Source organism: Cervus elaphus, chromosome 4 (genome assembly GCF_910594005.1).
Source record: "Cervus elaphus chromosome 4, mCerEla1.1, whole genome shotgun sequence".
In the NCBI taxonomy this organism is placed as follows: Eukaryota; Metazoa; Chordata; class Mammalia; order Artiodactyla; family Cervidae; genus Cervus; species Cervus elaphus.
This window is the reverse complement of record NC_057818.1, coordinates 43,474,572-43,498,885: the sequence shown is the minus strand read 5'-3', so window position 1 is coordinate 43,498,885 and position 24,314 is coordinate 43,474,572. Positions and strand designations below refer to the sequence as shown.

At 46.7% G+C, this 24,314-nt stretch overlaps 1 protein-coding gene across 3 annotated transcripts in view; it reads left to right on the top strand.

Annotated features, from left to right (window-relative positions):
- Positions 1-24,314, top strand: part of ANKRD27 (ankyrin repeat domain 27) — a 58,346-nt gene that overhangs the window by 6,075 nt on the left and 27,957 nt on the right. For 2 of the 3 annotated variants that reach the window (XM_043899055.1, XM_043899054.1), the window contains exons 2-12: positions 4,645-4,776; positions 12,918-13,028; positions 14,938-15,094; positions 15,806-15,960; positions 16,445-16,504; positions 17,365-17,418; positions 17,521-17,586; positions 17,676-17,752; positions 18,571-18,692; positions 19,768-19,846; positions 20,508-20,637. In XM_043899055.1, coding sequence (XP_043754990.1) covers positions 4,675-4,776; positions 12,918-13,028; positions 14,938-15,094; positions 15,806-15,960; positions 16,445-16,504; positions 17,365-17,418; positions 17,521-17,586; positions 17,676-17,752; positions 18,571-18,692; positions 19,768-19,846; positions 20,508-20,637 — 1,113 coding nt within the window. In that variant the 5' untranslated portion in view covers positions 4,645-4,674. Of the gene's footprint in view, positions 1-4,644; positions 4,777-12,917; positions 13,029-14,937; positions 15,095-15,805; positions 15,961-16,444; positions 16,505-17,364; positions 17,419-17,520; positions 17,587-17,675; positions 17,753-18,570; positions 18,693-19,767; positions 19,847-20,507; positions 20,638-24,314 lie in introns of those variants that run through there. The other variant, XM_043899056.1, reaches the window with a different exon arrangement.

Sequence of the window (24,314 nt, the reverse complement as noted above, 5' to 3'; positions counted from 1 at the left end):
TTTAATGAAAAGAAGAGGCTCGAGTTCAGAACCTTTGGCAGGCAGTGGTATCTAGCCAGCTTTTAAATAATGTCAATTGGCTTTATCATTTTTTTTTTTTGGCTTTATCATTTTTAATTATAAGATTATCTGAATGGGAAGTGATGCTGTTTTTCCATTTAAAGTAGTGATAAGGGTTCTTTTAAAAATACATTTTAAATGGGAGTAGATGTTTGAAGGAAAATGTCAAACATTAACAATAGAGCCGTTGTGTACAACTGTGAAGGTTATTTATTGCACAAGTGACCTACCCCGGGGGAGAAGAGGTGTTGGCCAACTAGGCTAGTGTGTAGCCTATGAGCTGCTTACTAAGCCATGCGCTTTGGCACAGGGCTGTACCTACGGGAAAGATGGGGTGCCTTTTTGTAATTCTCACGAAAGCACCATGTGGGCTAACAGAAAGTGACAGTACATTGGTGTGTAGAGTGGCAAAAATAGTGAGGGTAGCATGTAAATGGAAATCCTGTAAGACAAGTATTCATTTTCTCCATTGTTCAAAACTGAGATGGAGGCTCAGAGAGGTGAAATAACGTGGCCAAAACTCTGATTCCTTTTCTGTGTCCATTTTTCATATTCCTGTCTCATACTTCAGTAAAAACCACACTGATATATGGTCAGGGGAGTAGACTAGGTGTATTGGAAGCCCCATTCACAACAGGAGCAGATCTTTATAGAATATATAAATAATGTCTAATAAAGGTTATACATGGTCTGTGATCTTTCACGAAAATTACATTCTGGCTGTTCTGTGTCTTCATTGCTGTGCGCAGGCTCTCTCTAGTTGTGGTGAGTGGGGGCTTCCCTTTCGTTGTGGTGCATGGGCTTCTGACTGTGGTGGCTTCCCTGGTTGCAGCGCACAGGCCCTGGAGTGTGCAGGCTGCGGTGTTCGTGGCACACAGGCTCAGTAGCTGCTTCTTGTGGGCTCTAGGGCACAGGCTCGGTAGTTGTGGCGCTTGGGCTTAGTTGCCCTGTGGCCTGTGGAATCCTCCTGGCTGCTGCTGCTGCTAAGTCGCTTCAGTCGTGTCTGACTCTGTGCGACCCCATAGACGGCTGCCCACCAGGCTCCCCCGTCCCTGGGATTCTCCAGGCAAGAACACTGGAATGGGTTGCCATTTCCTTCTCCAATGCATGAAAGTGAAAAGTGAAAGCGAAGTCGCTCAGTCAGGTCCGACTCTTAGTGACCCCATGGACTGCAGCCTACCAGGCTCCTCTGTCCATGGGATTTTCCAGGCAAGAGTCCTGAAGTGGGTTGCCATTGCCTTCTCCAGGAATCCTCCTGGACCGGATATCAAATCCACTTCCTCTGCAGGTGGATTCCTAACCAGTGGACCACCAGGGAAGTCCATGATCTGTGATCAAATGGAGAAAATTTAGTTGGCAGAAGTAAAAGAGGATGAAGGTAGAAAGACATACCATGCTCATGAAGAATGATTCATTATTATAAAGATGTTGACTCTCCAGTCTATAAATTTAGTGGTTACAATAAAATTCCCAATAGAAATCTCATGGAATTGATAGACTGACTCTAGTTCATGTGATATTGTAGAGAATTAGGTATAACCGAACAACTTTGGAGAACAGGGGGAGAAGTCTTCCTCTATGAGATGTCAAGGCTTATGATGAAGCCATAATTATGTAAACTAATGTGGTCTGATCCTCTCCTAAAGTAATCACTTCTAGCTACAAGTGGCTATTAAGTATTTGAAATGAGGCTACTATGAATTGAGCAGAATACACATCAGATTTTGAAGACTCGGTAGAAGTAAACAGAATGTAAAATACGTCAATAATTTTAAAGCATAGTTCACATGTTGGAAATATATTGTGCCTATATTAAATAAGATAATTAAAATTAATTTCAGTTTTAAAAATATGACTACTAGAAAATTTTAAATAATGTATGTAATTATGTGTAATGTAAATACAGTTACACTTCTCACATAAATCTGTTGGATGGCACTGGTCAAGACCATTGAAACAGTACGGCCCAGAAATAGGCCAAACTTACGTGGGGAGTTGGAATTTGACAAAGGTAGCATTACCAGCTGGTGTGAAAGGGATACAGTATATAAAAGACGATGATGGAACAGTTGGCTTATGCTATGGACCGAATGTTTGGCTCCCCCCCCCCGCCACGCCCCCAGCCAGCCCAAATTCATATGTTGAATCCCTAATCCTAAATGTGGTGGTATTTGGAGATGGGGCTTTGAGATCTAATTGGGGTTAGGTTAGGCCATGAAGGTAGGGCCCTCATGATGGGATTAGTGGCCTTATAAAAGGCAGAAGTGACAGGAGAACTCTTTCTCTACTATTTGAGGTTATAGTGAGAAGGTGACCACATACAGTCCAAGACGTGGACCCTCACCAAGAACAAGATCTACTATAGTAGCACCTTGATTTTTGACCCCCAGCCTCCAGAACTGTGAGGAATAAAATGTTTGTTGTTTAAGTCTCCTCAGTCTATTGTATTTTGTTATAAGACCCTGACCAAACTAAGATTACCTTCAGAAAAAAATTAGATGCCCAGTTTATAGCATATATAAAAATAAAGATGAATTGAATTCCAAAAAATGAAAAACTTTTAAGAGTCTTAGAAATTACAGGGACTATTTTTGTGGCCTTGGAGTTGGACAGGTTGTGGTTTCAGGTAGCCTTGGCTGCATAACCAGCCAGCCCCCAGATTCGTGACTTACAACTGCTATAGTTTATTGTTCCTTACAATTCTGTGGGCTGGCAAGGTGGGTCTTCCGCTCGTCTCACCTGTGCTCACTAGTGTGGTTGCACTAGTGGGCTGGCTTTGCTTACTGGACCCCCCCTCTCTCCCTCCATGGGCTTTCATCCCATGGGCTTCTCTATTGCATGGTGATCACATGGTGCCAAATGAATGAAAGTGAAATCTGCAAGGTCTCTTGAGGCCGACACTCAGAATCGCAGAACATCAATTCTGTCTGCTTGGTTGGTTAAAGCAAACCACAGGGATGGCTCAAATTTGAGAGATGGGGAAATAGACTTCACCTTCTCATGGGGAAATGGTGAAGTTAGTTTACAAGGGGGCATGCCAAGATGGTAGGATTGCCTTAGCTCCCAAGACCATTGACCAGTAAGGCAAAGATGGACAAGTTCAACTACATTAAAATAAAACACTTTTATTTCTGAAAACACTCATTTGGAAAAATGAAGAGACAAGTCACAGATCAGGAGAAGATATTTGCAACATCTTTTAGTGTCCAGATGTCAAGAGAGCTACCAATGGGAAAGAAAAGGGCCAACAACGCGTTAGAAAAGTGGCCAAAAAACATGGTAATTTATAGCACATAAAGAAGTGATGTTCAACTTCATTAAAGAAATGAAAATTAGAAACAGCGAAGTAGCTATTTTATACCTAGACTGGCATAAATGAGCTGGTCTGACAACTCCAAGAAGCACTGGCTAGGATGTGATAGGAGGAAGGGGAGTGCTCATGGACTTTGCAGGGAGGTCGAAAGTGGTCCAGTGTTGTCAGCATCTGGTGAAGGTGTAGGTCACTAGTACCTCTCCTAGTGACATTCCTAGATGTGTACTCCAGGAACACATAAGAGTGTGAGAGTGTTGGTGTCAGCATTATTTGTAATACTGAAAATGTGGAACCAACTTAAGTATAGGGTATTAGATTAATTGTGTCATGTTCACTTCATACAGTATAGCAGAAATTAGTAACTTAATAGGAGCTGTGTGGATCAGCACTGATAGAACTTGAAAGCATAACGTTGATGGAAAAGATGGAAAAATATATGCTCCAGATGACTTACAGTGTGATACCATTTATGTAGATTTTGAAGCCCATAAAGCAAGATTTTGTATTATATACATGAGTTTTAAAGGAGTAGAAATGTCAGCAAGAAGGATATAGAAACAGCTTTAAGATAGTGGTTGTCTCTGAACAGGGAGGAGAGGATGGGAGGGAGGGGGCAGATAGGGGAACCAGTCTACTCTGATATACTTTATTTCTGAAAAGGAAATCTGAGGCAGATATGGCAATGTGGTAAGATTTGGTAATCCTGGGAGGTGGCGGTGGTTTAGTCGCTAAGTCGTGTCTGACTCTTGTGACCCCATGGGCTGTAACCCACCAGGATCCTCTGTCCATGGGATTCTCCAGGCAAGAATACTGCAGTGGGTTGCCATTTCCTCCTCCAGGGGATCTTCCCAACCCAGGAATCAAACCCCGATCTCCTGCATTGCAGGCAGATTCTTTACTGACTGAGCTGTCTTGGGTGGTAGGTTAGCATTATTACTCTACTTTTCTGTTATGCTTAAAATATTTCATTAAAAACGTGCGTATCTTTAAAATACCATAATTTGGGTCATGTAAGATGTTCTGAAAATAGCTGTTGTTACTTTTGCAATTACTTGGAGCATAACAAGATTTTCTGAACATGATTTATATGTTTAACCAGTAAAAAAGTCATCTTGGAACTTGTGGCTTTTCTTTGATCTTTCCTGACAGTGTGTTAGATCTGTAGAGTGATGCATGTCAGGGATGCTTTTAGGACATTGCCAGATCAGAACTGTTATGTGACACTCCAGTCTGAAGGTGGTCATTTACGGCTGTTTCCTCTCTTGTCCCAGGAGACTCGATCTGCCCCACCTGAAGTCCATATGGCTCTGTATGATGAGGACCTCCTGAAAAATCCCTTCTACCTGGCCCTTCAGAAGTGGCGTCCTGACTTGTGCAACAAGGTGGCCCAAGCCCATGGCATTGTAAGTGCATCGATCCCGATGGTGGTCCTTCTGTGCTGGGCGTGGGAGGCCTGCCTACAAATCTAGTAGACTTCAGTTAAATTTAGCAGGATTCAGATATAGAACTGCTCAGTGCAGCCAGCCCCAGACCATGCTCGGCATGTGGACGAGCAGAGAAGAACCGCCGTGAGCAGCTTCCTCCGGGCATTCTCCTAAGACTGCTCCAGCCCGGGTGTAATCCTTTCTCTGAACTCTCAGCCCCCAGTATCACCGGTCTCATGGTAGTGACCGCTGTTTCTCCTGTTTCCATGTTGAGCAGGAGGGCTTCTCCAGGGCAGAAATCATATCCTTCCTTGTCTATGAGATGGGTGCTCACTCCCAGAGTAGGGGAATGTGTGAATGTAGGGGTATGTAACCTTCAAAGGCATTTCCTAAAGAGGAGGAACCGAGAGAACTTTCACAGTAGAGACCACAGCCTCAGAAGCCTCCAGGGGCACCCAGGTAACAGGAGTCAGAGGAGAGAGAAACCGCTGTCTGTTGGCGGGGTGTCTGCTGCCTGGAGGGAGGAAGGGCCCGCACTGTAGGCCTTTCTTCTTTCTGAGGTTGGTGAACTTGGCTGACGTCTTACTTACACACTATGGGATACAGAGAGTTAGCTGGGCGCCTTTGTACCGCCTGCCTATGGCAGGGCCTCTTCTTTTTTTTTTTTCCCAAAATAATTTGTATTTATTTATTTGTTTTTGGCTGCACTGGCTCTTTGTTGTTGCGAGGGCTTTTCTCTAGTTGCAGCGAGCGGGGGCTACTCTGTAGTTGCGATGCTCCGGCTTCCCATCACCGTGGCTTCTCCTGTTCACAGCACGGGCTCTAGGGTATGCGGGCTTCGGTAGTTGCTGTGCGTGGGCCTCTTCCCTTCCTGCACTGTCCTCTTTTCTTCTCATGCTTTTGTTCCTGCTTCTCTCCCAATGATGGGGTTTTAGGTGAGTCAGGTGGCCGAGGATTTGAACCAAAGGAGAAATGAGTTAGCTCAGGTTTCTCTGCAACCTTAGAACTGACTTTCCCATGCTTAGCACCCCCCACTCTGCCATCAGAAGCCTGTTTTTGTTTTTTTTCCCAAGTCCTTTCTGGTTTTTATGATTGGTTTTGTGATTAATATCTCTTTCCCAGAATATTTTTTTTACTTTGGATTTTAGAAGTCATAAACTTCATTATTTAAAAAAAAAATTAAGAGAATACAGTTATTTCCAAAGAAGAAAATAAAAATCTCATGAAGCTCACCACAGGTGTCCACTGTCATCTGTTTATTTCATAGCAGCTCTTAAATGCTGCTCTGTGTAAGGCACTAGGTTTGATGTGGAAGATTCAGCCAAAAATATGAGTAGGCAGCACGATCTTTACCCTCATGGATCTCTACCCAAAATCTAGTGGGAGAGACGGTCGTACTCTGGGTTAATATTTAACTAGTTATGGTGAAATGTCACAGAGAAAAGGCCCAGACATCATGTTAACTGAGAGGGCCTGACCCAACTGGGGAAATATTTCCTTCCCATCTTTGTTCTATGGTGTTTTAGAAAGAAATACTGTCTAGGTAAGAGTGGTTTTTCACAGGCAACTTTCTCTTGTTAAAAGCGCCGTGCCGCGGACCGCTGCTAACCTCTCAGGAAGCCCTGGGGGACCTGTCTCGCTCCTCACTGAGTTGCCAGCACTTAGCACTCCCTGTGACCCAGGAGGTGCTTTTGCAGCTGCCAGCTCAAAATCCCACTCAAGCTCACTTTAGCAAAAGGGGAATTTGGAATAAGAACTTTAGCATCTTAGTCACCTTCCTCTCTGGTACATGGAGGAATAGGACATGCTTCTTCTTCTTCTTTTATTTTTTTTATTTTATATTTTAGTCTGCAAAGTGTGCATGTGAGACCTTAGTTCCCTGGCCAAGGATCAAAGTCTTGTCCCCTGCTTTGGGAACATGGAGTCTCAACCACTGGCCCACCAGGAAAGTCCTGGGAGGTACTACTTAAGTTGCCATCCTGAGATCCCAAGGGTGCCCCAGGCTTCTTACTCTGGCTCCCGCTGAGACCCACAAGGGGCTGTGTGAGGCCCACATTCAGTAGACTCGAGAATCAGCGAGGCCAACTCCTCAGGAAAGGGCAACTGTGGCAAGGAGCCGGCTGTCACTGTCCTGTTCAGCCAGGCCAGGTGTTGATAACCAGCTCCTGCCACCTGTTGGCCATGTGATGGAGCCCTGGCTCATCTAACCTGACCTATTGCTCTTTCTGGGTCTGTTGGTTGAGTGTAAAAAGTAGAATATCCCAATGACCTCTAGAAGAGCGCTCATCCTTTCTGCCATCTCTGAGGGACTCACATGGCCTCAGCAGGTGAATGCTATATTTCCTTCCATGGGGCTTGGCCACTGGGCTGAGTTTGTGCTAAGTCACTTTAGTTGTGTCCGACTCTGTGGCCCTGTGGACTGTAGCCTGCCAGGCTCCTCTCTCCATGGGATTCTCCAGGCAAGAACACTGGAGTGGGTTGCTATGCCCTCCTCCAGGGCATCTTCCTGACCCAGGATTCGAACCCACATCCCTTAAGTCTCCTGCATTGGCAGGTGAGTTCTTTACCACTAGCATCCCACCTGGGAAGCCTGGACTGAGTTTGGTGGCCCCTGAATCTGCCCTGGGGATTAGGGTCCTTCACTAGGCTCTGAAAATGTGAAGTCACCACTTTTTATTTACTTTTTTTATTTGGCTGCACTGGGTCTTCTCCACAGGATATGGGGTCTTTGTTCCCTGACCAGGGATCAAACCCATGTCCCCTGCATTGCAAGATGGACTCTTAACCACTGGCCATCAGGAAAGTCCTGACATCACCACTTTTGAACATGTGTCTCCCCAGGGTTAAATGGCCTTCACCTCTTCCTCTGCAAATGGAGCTAGCAGGCCCCCTCCCACGACAGCTGAGGGTGCAGGCTGGCTGTTCCCCTCACCTGTCCCAGCCCCTCCTCGAGTTTGACTTCCTTCCCGAACCTTCCTTTGATGGGGCTGCCCCATGTCCAGAAAGGCACCCCCTGCCACCATTTGCTCTTTGACTGGACAGTGGAAGCCCATCTCCTAAAGTTCCTTCTAATTCTGATTCCAGAGACCTGTGACGCCCACACACTGTCTCTCACAGTCACCTTGTTCTTGTGACCATCCGGTTATTATGCAGTGAGTTTTCTTCAGAGCAGCTGCGTAGGCCTCCTGCACCCCAGAGCTCTTGTTCTTGGGGCATTGGGCAAAAGTTCTCCAGATTTCCCTGGTGGACCGGGAGTGGGTGGGTCCATTTGCCTGTAGCGAAAACAACAATGGCAAAAGGAGATGACATCTGGTCCTTTTATCATGGCCCTGTAATTATGGGTCTAATTATGGGGTATGCAGGCTTCTGAGGGCTCACCTGGGAACTTCTAAGTTCCAGGGAACTGACTTTCAAGAACATGCTTGTACAGCCCAGCTAAGGGCGCTGAAGTTCATATTCCAGTTCTCGGCATTTGCTTAGTAGAGCATCATCTGACAAACACCGAGTTATCTCCTATACTCCGGGCACCACACTGGATTTGCAGGGTCACACGGAGGGATAGGGGACACGACATGCCTTCAGGGACTTCGACGAACAGGTCATTTGTAGGCTAGAGGGTTGAGTATTAGGACAGAAGTGGTCATGTGCTCCGGTGGAGTAGCCGACCCAGGCAGGGGGAAGTCAGGAGGGTGCCCTGGAGTAGGTATGACTAATGGTAATTCTTGTTTTTATGCTTTTTTTTCTTTAATGACTATTATTTTTTAAATTCTTTATAAAGGGGTTATAATAAAAAGTTTTATCGTTAAGCTCTGAACTGAGTCCCTAGCTCATGGGCTTCTCAGCAACTCTGAACTTGGCGTCTTCCACACCGGCTGGTATGGCTCCACAGCCTCCGTTCCAGAAATAGTCTGATCCTCCCTCCTGTGAGGGCACTTGGCACCTGAGCCTGCCTCCCGTGGGTGGCTTCAGAGCCATCCGCTGATCCCACTCACCCCTGTCTCAGCAGGAACCTGGTGGATGGATGGAGCCACAGAGAGCCAGCCACTGGCTTCTGCTTGCCTTGAAATGCACCAGGCAGCCTTGCCTGCCTGAAAACTTTGGGAGAGTCCTTGAAATTGGAGGCTTCCCTGTTCACTCAGCAAGCACTGATTGGTATCTTCTGTATGGTGAGCCATGGGCTTGGTAATGGGGATTCAGTGCCTCGGGAGCTGGTCACACTTATTTAAGGAGGTGGAGAAGGTGTGTGTACACAGTGGGGATGCACACAGGATGCAGTCACAGTGGTGGTGGGGTGAACGGTGTGTATCTCTGAAGCACCTCACAAGTTCCTGGCCCCTCGGAGGCCCCGCCTCATATGAGACTGTGTGACCCCTGCATCCGCTGAGCTGGAGTGGGGCAATCCCTTGGCCTGCCTTTGGCCACCCCGGTTTGGCCACCTGGGTCATGCTGTCCTCTTGCCTGGGGCCAACCCTCTCATCTCCAAGATCTTCTTTTTGTGTTCCAGGTTGCAGTGCGGACATCTAGGAGCCTTGAGGCTGTTTCTTGATTCTGGCTCGTACCTGAGGGCCTCTTGTTTTTTTAAACCGCACTTTTATTAACATTTTAAAATTATTATGATTTTCTCTCCTTTTTTTCTCTCCTCATCTGGTACCACTAAGCCCATCTCAGGACCTTTGCACATGCTTTCTTCTGACAAAAACGTTCTTCCTGGGACTTCCCTGGTGGTGCAGTGGTGAAGACTCTGAGCTTCCACTGCAGGGGGCATGGGTTTGATCCCTGGTCTGGGAACTAGGATCCTGCATGCTGTATAGTGTGCCCCCCTCCCCAAAAGAAGTTTTTCCCTTAGATCTTTACTTGGTGGGTCCTTCTCTCCATCCATTCCTTGCTCAAATGAGACTTTCTTAGAGAGCCGCCCCCCAGACCTTAACAACTTGACCTGAGTTAGCTAACCTTTGCTCCACTCCAGGCATTCTCTGGCTTGATGCCCTGCTTTATTATCTGCATAAAACTTACTGATATATGGAATCTGTTATATTGTTTAAAAAAATCTGTATACCCCACTTAGAATGTAATGTCCATGAGGACAATTCACCATATCTCCAACAGTGCCCAGTGTCATGAATATTGAATGGAGAAAAGAACAGGAAAACCAAACTCAAATTTTAATACTTACTTGGATAAAGTTGGCTACCTGAAAAATTTTTTAAAAGTTATTGTGTTTAATCTCAAACACGAACAAGTGAAAAGAATCATACCATGTGCCCCTGCCCCCATCACTCAGCTTCCACAGCGCCGGGCTCAGACGCCAGCACTTATCACTTCGACCCCTGCTGCCCTCTCCCCTTGGCCAGGGGATCATTTGGAAACAAATTCCAGAAAATTATATAAGGTAGTCATACTGGCACCCCACTGCAGTACTCTTGCCTGGAAAATCCCGTGGACGGAGGAGCCTGGTAGGCTGCAGCCCATGGGGTCACTAAGAGTAGGACACGACTGAGTGACTTCACTTTCACTTTTCACTTTCATGCCTTGGAGAAGGAAATGGCAACCCACTCCAGTGTTCTTGCCTGGAGAATCCCAGGGACAGGGGAGCCTGGTGGGCTGCCGTCTATGGGGTCTCACAGAGTCGGACACGACTGAAGCGACTTAGCAGCAGCAGCAGTCATATGATTTCATCTGTAAATCTTTAGGAATGTAGTTTTCAATGATAAGGACTTTAAAAAAAAACCACAACCTCACGCCATTATCATAGCTCAAAAATTCCTCAGTGACTTTGGTGGTGGTGTTCACTATGCAAATCTCCCACCTCATCTCATAATTCTTTGTTTGTTTTCCAGTTGGTTTGTTTAAATCAAAATCCAGAGGAGATCCACACATTATTCTGGATTTGATAGGCCTTTGTTTTTTTCAGTTGAAGTTATGGTTTGGTTCAGTTCAGTTCAGTGATTCAGCTGTGTCCGACTCTTTGCGACCCCATGAACCACAGCACGCCAGGCCTCCCTGTCCATTACCAACTCCTGGAGTCCACCCAAACCCATGTCTGTTGAGTTGGTGATGCCATCCAACCATCTCATCCTCAGTCGTCCCCTTCTCCTCTGGCCCTCAATCTTTCCCAGCATCAGGGTCTTTTCAAACGAGTCAGCTCTTCGTTATAGTTGATTTACAATATTGTGTTAGTTTTGGGTGTACAGCAGTGATGCAGTGATTCAGTTCTTTTTCAACACAGGTTATTACAAGGTCTTGAAGATAATTCCTTGGGCTGTACAGTAAATCTTTGTTACTGGGTATGCCTTTTAAGTCATTCTTTTTTCTCCTAATGTTATTGAGCTAAACTTTCAGAGCAGTTAAACTGTACCTACGTAGTGTGAAAGTTGATCCATATCGACACATCTATAGGCTTATGAAGCCATCACCACAGTCTTAAGTGCCTTATTATTGTGTTTTTAATTTAAAAAAATTCAATTCAATTAATAATTATTATTACTTTTTCAGCTGCACTGGGATTTTGTTGCAGTACACACGCTTTCCCTAGGTGCAGTTCGGTCAGAGCAGGGGCTCTAGAGCATGCAAGCTCATTAGTTGTGTCACGAGGGCTTAGTTGGCCCATGGCATGTGGGATCTTAGTTCCCTGACCAGGGATTGAACCCACGTCCCCTGCATTGGCAAGGCAGATTCTTAACCATTAGACCACCAGAGAAGTCCCTTAAGTTTCTTTTTAGCTGTATCCCTTTCTTTCCTCATTTTCCTTCTTTCCTTGAAATTCATGTATCCAGGTCATTTATCCTATAGGCTTTCCTACCTTCTGGCTTTTGCCAGTTGCAGTCCTGTGTTGGTGTTCACCAGAGTCCTCTGGTCTCTGTATTTCCTGAACTTGGTAGCTAAGTCTAGCTCTGGGTCTGATTCAGTCTTGATTTTTTGTGGAGGGGCAAGGCCACTTCATACACAGTGGTGATCTTTCATCAATGAGGGCCTCCGTTTCCTGCTCTGAGGACTTGGTGTGTCCCTGTCCCCTGTGGGGAGAGAGGCCGTGCTGCTCTTTCTGACCTATCTAGCGAAGCTCCTGGTGACAGCTGCTCTCAAAGGCCCAGAGTTTCATGGTGTCTTTGCAGAGGGAACTCCAGCAGGGACGGGGCTGTGTTCCCAGCACTGGCCTCCAGGAGGTCTCAGGACAGAGCAGTGATGGGTGTGGGTGGTAGGAGTTTAAGGCACGGCTCTGCCACTCTCTGTACCCCCGGACAAGTTGCTGAACTCCCTTGAGCCTCAGTTTCCTTGTCTGTACAATGGGGACGGTGCAGAAGCCCCTTGCCTTGTTAAGCTGCTTCAGGAGTTGGGGCCCTGGTCAGGGGCCCAGCTGGTCGACCACCTTGGTCATCTTCTTCCAGGTGCATTTGAGAGCCTCCTCTTAAATGTGAGTCCCCGGGCCAAGCACAGATCCATGTGGATGCCAGGGCACCTTCCTTTGCTGTGCTGAGCAGAGAGGCTGGTATCAGGTCAACGTGGTGGCCACGGTGGGACCAAAATTCACGTTTCAGGTTGAACCTGCTCCAAAGACAGAGCCTGGCGCCCGAAATATCCCTGGTGGAGATGGCAGCCTGAGCTAGGAAACCCTATTTCTGTGGCTGGTACAACCAGCTGCGATCACAATTGGGCTTAAAAAAAGCATAGAGAAAAGATGGGAAGGAAACTGTCTTCAATGTGCCATGTTTATCATGCAGGTGGTGGGATTATGTGTCATCTTTTAGTTTCAGTTTTCTGTGCCCTTCAAACCTTTCTTCACTTGGAAGAAAGTGTCTGAGCCTGCTGAGGACAAAGCGGGCACCTGGGGTAGCTATGGAGAGGGGCCCAGTGGGGTGGGACTGAAGCCCCTCCCACCTCCTTCCCCCGACCCCTGAGATCCTGGATGGATGAGACGTGTCCCACTCCCTCGTCAGGGTGGGGGCCTTGGCTTCCATCACAGCGACAAGAGATTATCTGCTGCCACTTTGACTAATAGCCCCAGGGGTTGTCTGTCTGCAGGTCCCCACAGCAATTCCAGCTGGAGCATCTTCAGATACCTCCTGTTCCGCTGAAGTTGTAAACAACACATCTCTTTAGCATTCACTTTAATTTTTTTTTTCCAGGTGTTAGTACCCTGCAAAGGAAGCCTGTCAACCAGAATTCAGTCTACTTGTCAGTTTGAGTCCTATATTTTGATTCCAGTGGAAGAACACTTTCAGACCTTAGATGGAAAGGTATTCTTTGACTTCCTTATGGGTCACCCAGGACCACTCAGTGTCTGCGAGTTGGGGAGGGGAGGGAATCCTGCTGCTCACCCTTTCTTGTCTGTGTTACCTGGTGGCTTTGACACCACAAAGGCCCTGCTGCCTTTTGAGTGAAGAGGAGCTGGCCGTGGAGAGCAGGGTCCTGGCTGTGGCCTGGAATTGGAGGTAGTGCTGGTCACATCTCCTTTAGCCCATGGGGCTTCTGCCAGGGAACTGGGGAGTTACTGGGACACCTCCTCAGAGAGGCCCTGTCAGAGCGAGCTGTTTATCCTTGTGCCCTTGGGATCAGAGATGAATTTCTAATTTTTTAAGAAACCTGTAGAATGAGATGGTCAGATGGCATCACCGACTCAATGGACATGAGTTTGAGCAAACTCCAGGAGATAGTGAAGGACAGGGAAGCCTGGCGTGCTGCAGTTCATGGGGTCACAGAGTCGGACACTGCTTAATGACTGAACAACAATGACATAGGAAGTTTTAACCTATAGAAAGTTCCAGTAATGTACAGAGAACATTCACATAGCTTTCTCTGCAGACTGGTCAGCTGTTTGCATTTTGGCCACATCTGTTTCATCTCCCCACCCCCATCTGTCTATCTTTCTATCTGTTAACACACACACATATTGTTACTTTTTTCTGAACCCTTTTCAGAAAGAGTAAGTTGCAGATACCTTGCCCCTTGACTTCAAAACCATGTGTATCTCTTATGTAATGCAGCACAGTGGTCATACTCAGAAAATTTCAGGTTGGCAGAATTCTCTTCTCCAACATACTGTCCTTAAATAAACTGTGCTAATTATAATACCCTTTTAGAGCAAAAAAGTTCTTTTTTTAAGATCCAGGATCATGTCTGGGATCATGCAACATATTCTGTTTTTGTCTTTTTAGTTTCTTTCTTTTGGAACAGTTCCCGGTCTGTGTCTTTAATGACATTGACATTTTTGTCTTCCTTTGTAAACCCTCCCTCAGTGTGGGTTTCTCTGATGTTTGCCTTGGTCAGATCACAGTTAAGCGTTTTCAGTTAGAATGCCCCCTGAAGGGTGTTTTATCTCAGTACTTGGTGTTAGGAGGTATGTGACGTCTGTCTCATGGTTGATGTTAACTTTGGGGTAGGCTTTTTCTTGTTGTTTTTTTAATAAGTGGAAGCAGATAGTTTCTGAGAGGGTTAAGTTCCGTCCCTGGTCAGGAATGGCTGTGGTCCCCAGCCTACCCACAGTCAGCAGCGGGGGCCCACGCTGGTGTAGCCGGGGCTTGTGGGTGCCTGAGGTGGGGTGGGACCAGAGGTGGGTACGGTATGCCAGCCTGGGAGAGGGGAGTCTGCAGTCCGGTGGCCCCTGAGCAGGCTGCTGTTTTCCTGCGGGGTTCTGCTCACCACAGCTGTGCGTCAGTTTACCTGTTCACTTCCCAGTACCCAAATCTCCCAGGAGAACAGAGGCACCAGGCTCATCGTGGCCAGTCTTCCCTGGGCACCCCAGCCACGGCCAGAGTGATGAGCCAAGGAGGAGTGCCGTGAGCATCCTCCAACCCCTCTGGGTTACAGCATCGAGGTCATTCTGATCTCTTATTCAGCAAGGAGAACCTTCTTTTTCTTTTTCCAGAGAATACAGGCTTTCTTCTTCTCTAAGGAACAGCTTAACGCTTTTCTGTTGTGACATGTGAAATTGGTCAGGGTATCATGTAGCCACCATAAGAGGGTGCACAAGGAGGGAAGAAAACATTTTAGTCCCCAAAAGCAAGATCGAAGTATTGGTGCCCTCCTGAAAACCACACTGGGGAAGAGGCGGGTGGGCGGGTGGGGTGAAGCGCCTGATGGTGGCCAGGCTGAGAGGGGTGGGTGGTCACAGCGGCTGCTGGTGCAGTGACCTATCTCTTGTTCTAGGATGTCTTTATCCAAGGAAACAGGATTAAACTAGGAGCTGGTTTCGCCTGTCTTCTCTCAGTGCCCATTCTTTTTGAAGAAACTTTCTACAATGAGAAAGAAGAAAGTTTCAGCATACTGTGCATAGCCCATCCTTTGGAAAAGACAGAGAGTTCAGGTATTCTGGGAGAAAACCCCTTTCTCCTGACTGGGAGAAACCTGCCTGTTGAACTTCCTCCTGACACAGCAGTTATGAACATCTCATAAAATATTCAGGAGCCCACTAGAAACCTGCATAACTGCTTACAGTAATTCCCCCTGGAACGTAGATCCGAAAGTCATCTTGAGCCAGCGTGACGTGGGTGAGGCCACATCACATGCGGCTACACGTGACCTCAGTGGGAAAGTCACCCCCTGGAGTCATGCAAAACGGCAGCCCTGGCTTTGTCTCTGGGCCTTAGCTTTAGGACTGTCTTTTATGGCATTATTAGTCACAGAGCCCCACTGCCATGCTTCTCTGAGATCTCATTATTTTCAACAGATAACAATTCTTTGGTGCTCCAGGAAAACTGAGATAATGATGTACCAAATGCTGTCCGAGGTCTTATTGTCAGGAATCAGGGCTTCATCTCTAGAGCCTCCCAGGCCATGCCTGTGATCGCAGAGAGTTCAGGTTTTGTCCCAGGGAAGGGCTTCAAGAGGACCAGGCTCCCTGGACCCCTACCTGGGCCACTGTTGGGTGATATCTTGAAACAAGCTTATCCCTCTCCTCCTGTGGGAGAGGGTGACCCAGATCCTGGCTGAGCAGGGCAAAGGACTGTGGGACTTCTTTTCTTCAGGAAACAGCGATGGCTTCAGCCAGCCTGACCCTCTTGCCTCTTTTTTTCAGAGGAGCCTTCGACATCCTCAGATTCTTTTTCCCTGAAAACCATCGAGGATGTGAGAGAGTTTCTGGGAAGACACGCAGAGAGATTTGACAGGAACATCGCCTCTTTCCAGCGAACGTTCAGAGAGTGTGAAAGAAAGAGCCTCCGTCATCACATAGTCAGTCGCTGAGTCCTGCTTTTCCTTAGGCGTGGCCTGGCTCAGAGCACCAGGATCACTCTGCCACTTTGCTGCCGCCTCTGTAGGCAGTGTTTACATATCTGAAGTGAACATTGAAACGTCCAGCAAAATGTTGGATTCTGTTTAAATGTTTCTTGTTACCTAAAAAAGTAACAAGCATGGTAGAAAACCTGAAAAATCACAGAGAAGTATAATGATGAATATTGTTATCATGTGTGTTAACCCTAAGGGGAATATTTTTTCCTACTCTTACTGCATAGACACCCAGAAAAGAAAATTGGAAAAAAAAATCACATACTTAATTTGAAAAAAAAATCACATACTTAATTTGATAAGCTTTCATTAGGACTTAGAGATTTTTGCACAGGAGATCCGTTTTGTGAGATATTCTCTTGGCTCCGTCCTGGGTTGTGTTGTGGCCTCTGATTCCAAGGGTGGCCTCTCTCTGGTCTGTGTTCCGCAGGACTCCGTGAATGCTCTCTACACCAGATGCCTCCAGCAGCTCCTGAGGGACTCCCACCTGGTAAGCAGCATGGCCTGCAAAAGAGAGACTTGCCAGAAAGAGAAAGACAGATACCATACAATGTCACGTATACGTGGAATCTGAAACAGGATACGAATAAACTTACCTACGAAACAGAAACAGACTCACAGACACAGAGAACAGACCTGTGGTTGCCAGGGAGGAGAGGGTTGGGGTGGAGATGGAGGGGGAGGTTGGGGCGGAGATGGAGGGGGAGGAGATGGAGGGGGAGGTTGGGAGTGGGATGGAGGGGGAGGTTGGGGTTAGCAGTTGTAAGGTACTACATATAGAAAGGAAAACAACAAAGTCCTACTGTATAGCACAAAGAACTACATTCCATATCCTATGACAGGGATTTCCCTGGTGGTCCAGTGGCTTAGAATCTATGCTCCCAATGCAGGGGGCCTGGGTTTGATCCCTGATCAGGAAACTAGATCCCAGATGCTGCAACTAAGAGCTTGCATGCCACAGTTAAAGATCCCATGTGCCTCAACTAAGACCCTGTGCAGCCAAATAAATAAATACATATTTAAAAAAAAATCCTTTGATGAACCATAATGAAAAAGAATATCATGGAAAAGAATGGGTATATAATGGAAAAGACTATAGAAAAGAAAAAGAATATAGAAAAAGAAGATCTTTTCATAATGGAAAAGAATATAGAAAAAAAATGTGCATATATATATATATGTATGTATGTATATGTATAACTGAATCACTTTGCTGTCCAGCAGAAATTAACACAATACTGTAAATCAATTATACTTCAATTTAGAAAACAAAACCAAAAACCAAACAGAGACTTGTGGTTTGGCCCAGGCCAGTCCACGCTCTGTAACTGTCCTCTCCTTGTCCTCCAGAAAGTGCTCGCCAAGCAGGAGGCCCAGATGAACCTGATGAAGCAGGCGGTAGAGGTAAGGGGCCTGGGAAGCGAGGGGAGAGGCGGTCCAGTGCCGGGGCCTCCTTTGCTGCCTCCTTTCCCACACACACATATCTTGAACCTGTTGACTTCACAGATGTACGTCCAGCATGATATTTACGACCTGATCTTCAAGTACGTGGGGACCATGGAGGCAGCAGAGGTAGGCTCTCTGTCATCACCATGCAGGATGGAAGCCCTGTTTTCCAAGCCTTTTCAGACATTTGAAGCTTCATTAAAATCTCTTGTTAGGATGCTGCCTTTAACAAAATCACGAGGAGCCTTCAAGATCTTCAGCAGAAGGATATCGGTGTGAAACCTGAGTTCAGGTAAGGGTTTATACTGCAGCATTGGCGTCCTCGGGGGCTGGGCCACTGTGTCCCCTGGAAGCTGGAGCCTCAGTAGCAGTGTTGGCACTGGTTGACATGGTTCAGACTGCGGAGCAGGGCGGTTATTTGTGACCAAAGATAAAGGCTTAAAGTTGGTAGATGAGTGTTTCAGAGCCGGCACATTCCTGCACCCAGCTGCCAGCGTGCCGGTGGGTGGGAGCCGGAGGAGGTGGGGTCATGCACAGCTGGTCTCTGGCTGGGCATGCAGCTCACCCAGGTGGGCCTTGCACACTGACATCTCTCATCACCTGCTGGTCTGAGGGCCCCCTGCCTTAGGGGCACCTCCTTTTGATTTTGTTTCTTTTTTTTTTTTGGCTGCAGCTTGAGGCTTGCAGGATCCCAGTTCCCCGATCAGGGATCGTATCCTCACCCCACCCTGCAGTGGAAGCGTGGAGTCCCATGCCCTGGACTGCCAAAATATTCTCTGGAGTACCTCCTTTTGAGTTGTTTCATCAGGATACAAAAATGTCTAATATCTTTGTCTAATTTTTTTCCCCCTTTGGCCTATTTCACTCTGAAGCTAAAGATTGTTGATTTTTTCCCCCCTAATTTTTTGGTGCAGCAACATCACCTGGCAGCCTGCTCAAGACCTTGAAAGCTGCTGGGTTTTGCCGCTGACTCAGATTGCTTCTGAGTGTCTATTTCTGTTTGCCATTACTTATGGTTTGCCATGAGAAATGTAAATCTGAGGTTTGTGATTACCAAGAAGGGCCCTCACACCATGGTCTTACATGGTCACTTCCCAAATGACTTTGCAGCTTCAACATACCTCGAGCGAAGAGGGAGCTGGCTCAGCTGAACAGGTGCACGTCCCCGCAGCAGAAGCTGGCTTGTTTGCGGAAGGTGGTGCAGCTGATCACCCAGTCTCCCAGCCAGAGAGGTGTGTGCTCAGGGCGGTGGCTGCCAAAGTCCAGATGCAAACGTCTGTTGAGGAGCAGTGCCATCCTAAAGGGCCATAGAGATGGGCTGATGTGTAGTAGTGTGTGTGAGCACCCCGGAGCCTATTCTGCAGAGTGGGTGCCTAGAAACGGGGGTAGGGGGTAGGGGGATAGGTTAGGCATCTTTAGGTAAGAAAATGTTGGTGGAGAAGCAGTGGGCTCAAAAAAAAGCCAAGCTGGTGATGGGTACAGGGGATTTCAACTGTTAGGTTGTTCTAATTTTGTATATATTTAAAATTTTCCATTATTAAAAGTAAAAACAAAATAAGAAAAAATTAATGAGAAGGCAGATCTTTGTGGGCCAGTACGGATGCTCTTCAAAGTGTATTAAATAAAATGAACAGGAGTGTGGAAGGTATACTTCCAGGAGCACTGCACAAAGGGAGTTGCTCTATATCCATATATATATATATATATATATATACACACACAGTGGGGTGATCATAGCCTCTCTTGGAATGATACATGGGAAGCAACAGAAGTGGCTTCTGAGGAAGAAGTCTGGGTGGCACGGATGGGAGAGCCATGCACGGTCAGCTCTTTTGTACCGTTTGGAATTTTAAATGTGTGACTGAATCACTTAAACAAAATTTCAATGAGAAATTGCCCATCAGCCCTGGACTCTGCAGTGTATAAAATGGAAATGATCTCGGGAGGAAAGAGGCTTCTGGCAGTGATCCTGGCACACCTTTGAGCCATATCCACCATCACTGACTTCCCTGGGCTCTTTCCCTGTCCTGGGATTGGGGTGGTGAGGGTGGGACGGGTAGCAAGGGGTGGTCTGCTTGGAGCTTGCTGTTTTCTGCACATGTTCTCAGGACACGAGGCACTCATTTCCTCCTGGAGTCTGACATCTATTCAGGACACTAGAAAGGAAATTGTGCGATTGAATTTCTCCCCGATGTGCCATCTTCCTGGATTGTGGTTTTGTGGGTTGGACGGTGGGGGGGAGTTGATAACGCCTGTCAGTCCATTTGTGTCCCAGGATGGCCCTGAATGTGTGTTTCCCGCTTGCAGTTAACTTGGAGACCATGTGTGCTGACGATCTGCTGTCAGTCCTGTTGTATTTGCTTGTGAAAACAGAGATCCCTAATTGGTAATATATATATATTTTTTTTTAAATAACTTTTTTCAAAACGGCAGCACTGCACTGGGGTGGTTTTAGTGTCACTCTAGGAAGCGGAGTGCCGCCTATGAGCCAGGTACCTGCCCTGCAAAGGGTGTCTGTCATCCACCTGCAGGTGGGGAAACTGAGGCCCAGAGATCTTACGTTTCTCTCTGGAACATGTGGCTAGTCAGCGGCTGAGAGGCAAGTGAGCTGCAGTTCTGTGTGGCCCCAAAGCCCATCCTTTTCTCACAGAAACCCAAATTCACCATAGGAAAAATCAGCTTCCTACAAATTAGCTCATTGCAGGAAAGTAGCAAGTGGCTTTACTTCTTTTGCCTTTTTTTTTTTTTTTAATATTTATTTATTTGGCTGTAGCAGGTCTTAGTTGTGGCATGTGGGATCTAGGTTAGTTCCCTGACCAGCGATGGAACCTTGGCTACCTGCATTGGGAGCAGAGGCTCTTAGCCACTGGACCACCAGGGAAGTCCCAATTATTTCCCTAATTGCACTCCATCTAAATAAAGATCCCAGGGGAAGCCGCCTTAGCTCCCCAGAGCTGACTGACTTTGTGACCAAGCCAATAGCATCATTTCTACTGAAGTGTTATTGGGGGTATAGAGCAATTAAACTGTTTTCTTCCTTTTATTAGGATGGCAAACTTGAGTTACATCAAAAACTTCAGATTTAGCAGCTCAGCCAAAGATGAACTGGGATACTGCCTGACCTCAATCGAGGCTGCAATCGAATACATTCGGCAGGGAAGCCTCTCTGTTAAGCCAGTAAGAGCTCCATCCTGTCCCGCCCTTTCTCTGTGGCTGCCATGGTGTGTGTGGTGGGGTTCTCAGGGTGGTGTGGAGGAGGAGGACCAGAGATGCTCTCCCAAGAGAATGGGGACTCAGCCATTTAAAAACTGCCTGGCAGACTGCACACAAAGCAGCCAGTAGGTTGTGAAAGTTGGCAGGTTATCCTTGGCTCTCACTTCATTGATCTCCTGCTTCATTAATCCTGGTCATCCTCGAATGCACACGGGCAGAAGGGGACACCAGAAGTGGTGAATTGGGGTACCCTGATCATGCTGGGCAAGAGATGAGGTTAGTAACATCTGCAGTTTTAAGGACTCAGCGGCCCTATTGTAATTTCCTTGGTTGGTTGATGAACTTAGACTGGCAGAGGCAATTATATTCCCATGAGAGCTGTGAGAGTCTTAAACCAAGATTGCACTGCTGATTTATTTCGCATTATACCAACCACCAAAACGTGACAGTACTCACAGAAATTGCAAAGTTGAAATCAATCGAATGAAGAGATTTCTGTATTAAAAACCCAGAACCCCAAGGATTGAACATTCACACTCAATCTTAATTTTCCCCTGATGTTGGAAGCTCCCCAAAGTAATGACAAGTTGAAACATCTGAAAAAGAACATAGGGCTGTTCAAATGGGGACACTCGGGTACAAGCAGTTCCATGAATTCATTCATTGTTAACATGTTTATGTATTTTCCAGTCTTTTTCCTTGCCATGTATATCTTAGGTAATTGAAATGATATTGTAGATAACATTGCATACTGTTTTTTTCTCCAGAAAGGATAGTTTTCTTTTTTTTCTGATTAGAAGGCTAATATTTGTTTATAAATAATATTTGATGTATAAAAAGTTGCAGTGAAGACAGCAAAAGCCTCCTATAAACACAGTAGCTGTGAATGACTTTTACTAACATTTTGATAGATGTCTTTTTCTGTGCTTACACAATTATATTTTTAACCAAAATTTGAGTTTCTGCTGCACTTGATGGCACATAGCCTGACAGAATCCTGGTGCTTGCTGAAGAATTAAGTTCTGCTCTCGTCTGGGTTTGATTTGATCACCCATATACATACACAGGAGCTTGCCAGGTGACTCAGTGATAAAGAATCCCCCTGCCAATGCAGGAGACACAGGTTCGATTCCTAGGTCAGGAATATCCCCTGGAGGAGAAAATGGTAACCCACTCCAGTATTCTTGCCTGGGAAATCCCATGTGCAGAGGAGTCTGGTGGGCTACAGTTCATAGGGTCTCAAAGAGTCGGACACGACTGAGCATGCCTGCATGAATATAAGCACACCCACGCAGGTAAAATTAGAGGCTGTGCAGAATTGGACATAACTGAAGCGACTTAGCATGCATGCATCTCATCTCAGATGGGTCTTGTGCGACTCTCAAGAAAAGTTGCTTCTAATTCAGAGGAAACCATTAACATTCAGAATGTACATGTGGTGTACATGGGCGCCTCCGCATACACACGTGTCCACAGAGTCAGAAATGCCGCTCACTTCCAGAGCTGGGCAGTAAGATGTCTTAGGTTGAATTGTCTTCTGTGAGGTTCCAGGAACGCATGTTGTTCCCATGGTGCCTGCCTTGGGGAGGTTTTCCATCACAGCCCTGCCCTTCTGGTGCTTTCCCTCTGATTGCTGTCCTCTCCTGGACCCACTGCCCTGCAGAGGCCTCGCCTAGTGTCCTCGATGGGGCCTTGTCACCTGGAGGGAGGCACCCACCTCTTGAGGTGCTCCTGTCCCCTTGCTGCCCACTTCCTGTTCCGCAGCCATCCTGCTTTCTCGCTTTCCATGATGTGTAGGCAGGATGGCCAGCCCTTGAAGGCCTTTGGCCAGAGAATAAAGAGATGGTTGACCAGACACCATCACTCAGCTTCTCACACCTGCTTTGCCTTCAGAAAATGTTCCAAGTGGGATCGGGGAGTATGTGAGGGGGGACCTCTCCTGCTGGTGTATGTTGGAGTCTAGCCCTTGGGCAAGTCTGTCTCTCTGAGCCTCTGTCCGTTCTCCTGTCTACCCTGGGGAGCATGTTGTATATTTCACCCCTACAGGATGCTTGTGAGGATCAAATGAGATTTTTTTTTTTTAAATACTTATTTATTTAGTTTGGTTGGGCTGGGTCTTAGTTGTGGCCTGCCGGATCTTTAGTCTTCATTGCTCTGGGTCTTAGCCACTGGACCAGCAGGGAGGTCCTTAAGTGGGATATTTGAAAGTGCCTTTTCAATGTGTGAAGTGATCATTGATGCACTTCCTTGCTCTTGCAACACTCCTCATCTGGATGTCCCCGTTTCCTGATTCTCTGGTGTATTCTGTGTGGATCGCCCCAAGGCTGGCTGTTAGCTTGGATGGGCAAGGTGGGTACACAGCCCAGTATGCCCCTCTTGTCTGGGCTGTCAGACCAGCTGGTCCTGCCTTCCCCGGTGAAGGCTGGTCGACACCCCCAGACTTGGGACAAGGTTGCATCATCCTCATGGCCAGCCATGGAGCCCGACCCTTGGGTCTTGAGGGGATGAGACCTGAGAGCTGCCTGCCTTGACCTGTATGGAGAGAGCAGGTTACTTGTTGTGTGTGATGTCAGCATTGGGATTTTGTCTGTGGCGTTGCCTCTGCCTCGGTGCAGTTCCATCTGGAAGTGTGCAAGGTCATAGCTGCTTGGTGGTGGTATTTCCTGGGGAAAGAGCCCAAGTGTATATCTAAACAGCAGGTGAGGTTTCTGAAAAGTATTAAGTGTTTCTAAATCAAATAATGTTTTCCTATTGACTTTTTATATACTTTAATGTAGTTTTGTGGAAATTTTCTCCCCAAGACATAATCCTAGTTGAGATGACTATAAATATTCTTTAAGTATGTTCATTGGTGAAGGCTTGAACTTTTGGAAAATAACCATTACTGGGGTAACTTTTACCTTTGTGGACAGAAAAAAACAGGGCAGAACCCAAATAGTATTTCCACACTTCTCTGCTCCAGCTTTGCAGGCTTTGGTTCACTCCTGCTTTACTGGGCTTCCAATAAATAGGGTTTACCCTTTTCCCAGATTGGTCTTAGCTGATATGCTATCTCTTCTGGTCATTGTTCCCTGAAGATTCAATCTTAGAAGATCTGTCTCTTTTCATCACTGCCCTGTAAGCAGTCACCCCAAGTGGAGGAAAGAGCCCCAGATTCACCCGAACAATCAGGTCTTTGATGTTTTTCTGACCCTAAGCTGCTCAGCTGCAAATCACTGAGTAAAGCAGTCGATAGAGCTTTATGCAGCAGACACCAAAGGGAGCAAAGGTAGCTCTAATACTGAGGGGTTGTTGTTTGCCAACACAACCCTGTGAGGGCGGCTGGTGTGAGGGGCCCTGATCGGCGGTAGGCCCCGGAAGTGTTGGCAGCTTTATCTTTAACTGGACCGCCTACGTCAGAACTTAGGGGGCCACAGAGAGCTGACCCCATCATTTTGTCAGGGTCTGGCAGCAGCTGGCTGGGAACAACTCTGTCCACCTTCCGCTGCATTCTTTCCAAGGTCGTTAATCTGTCATCAGAAAATGGAGTCACAAGTGCTTAGGTGAGCATTGAGTGTCTCTCTAGAAATGATTTCATAAATTAAGAATATTTGTTTGGATTTTTATATCTAGGTAAAAATAATCTGCACAATGAAGTTTAT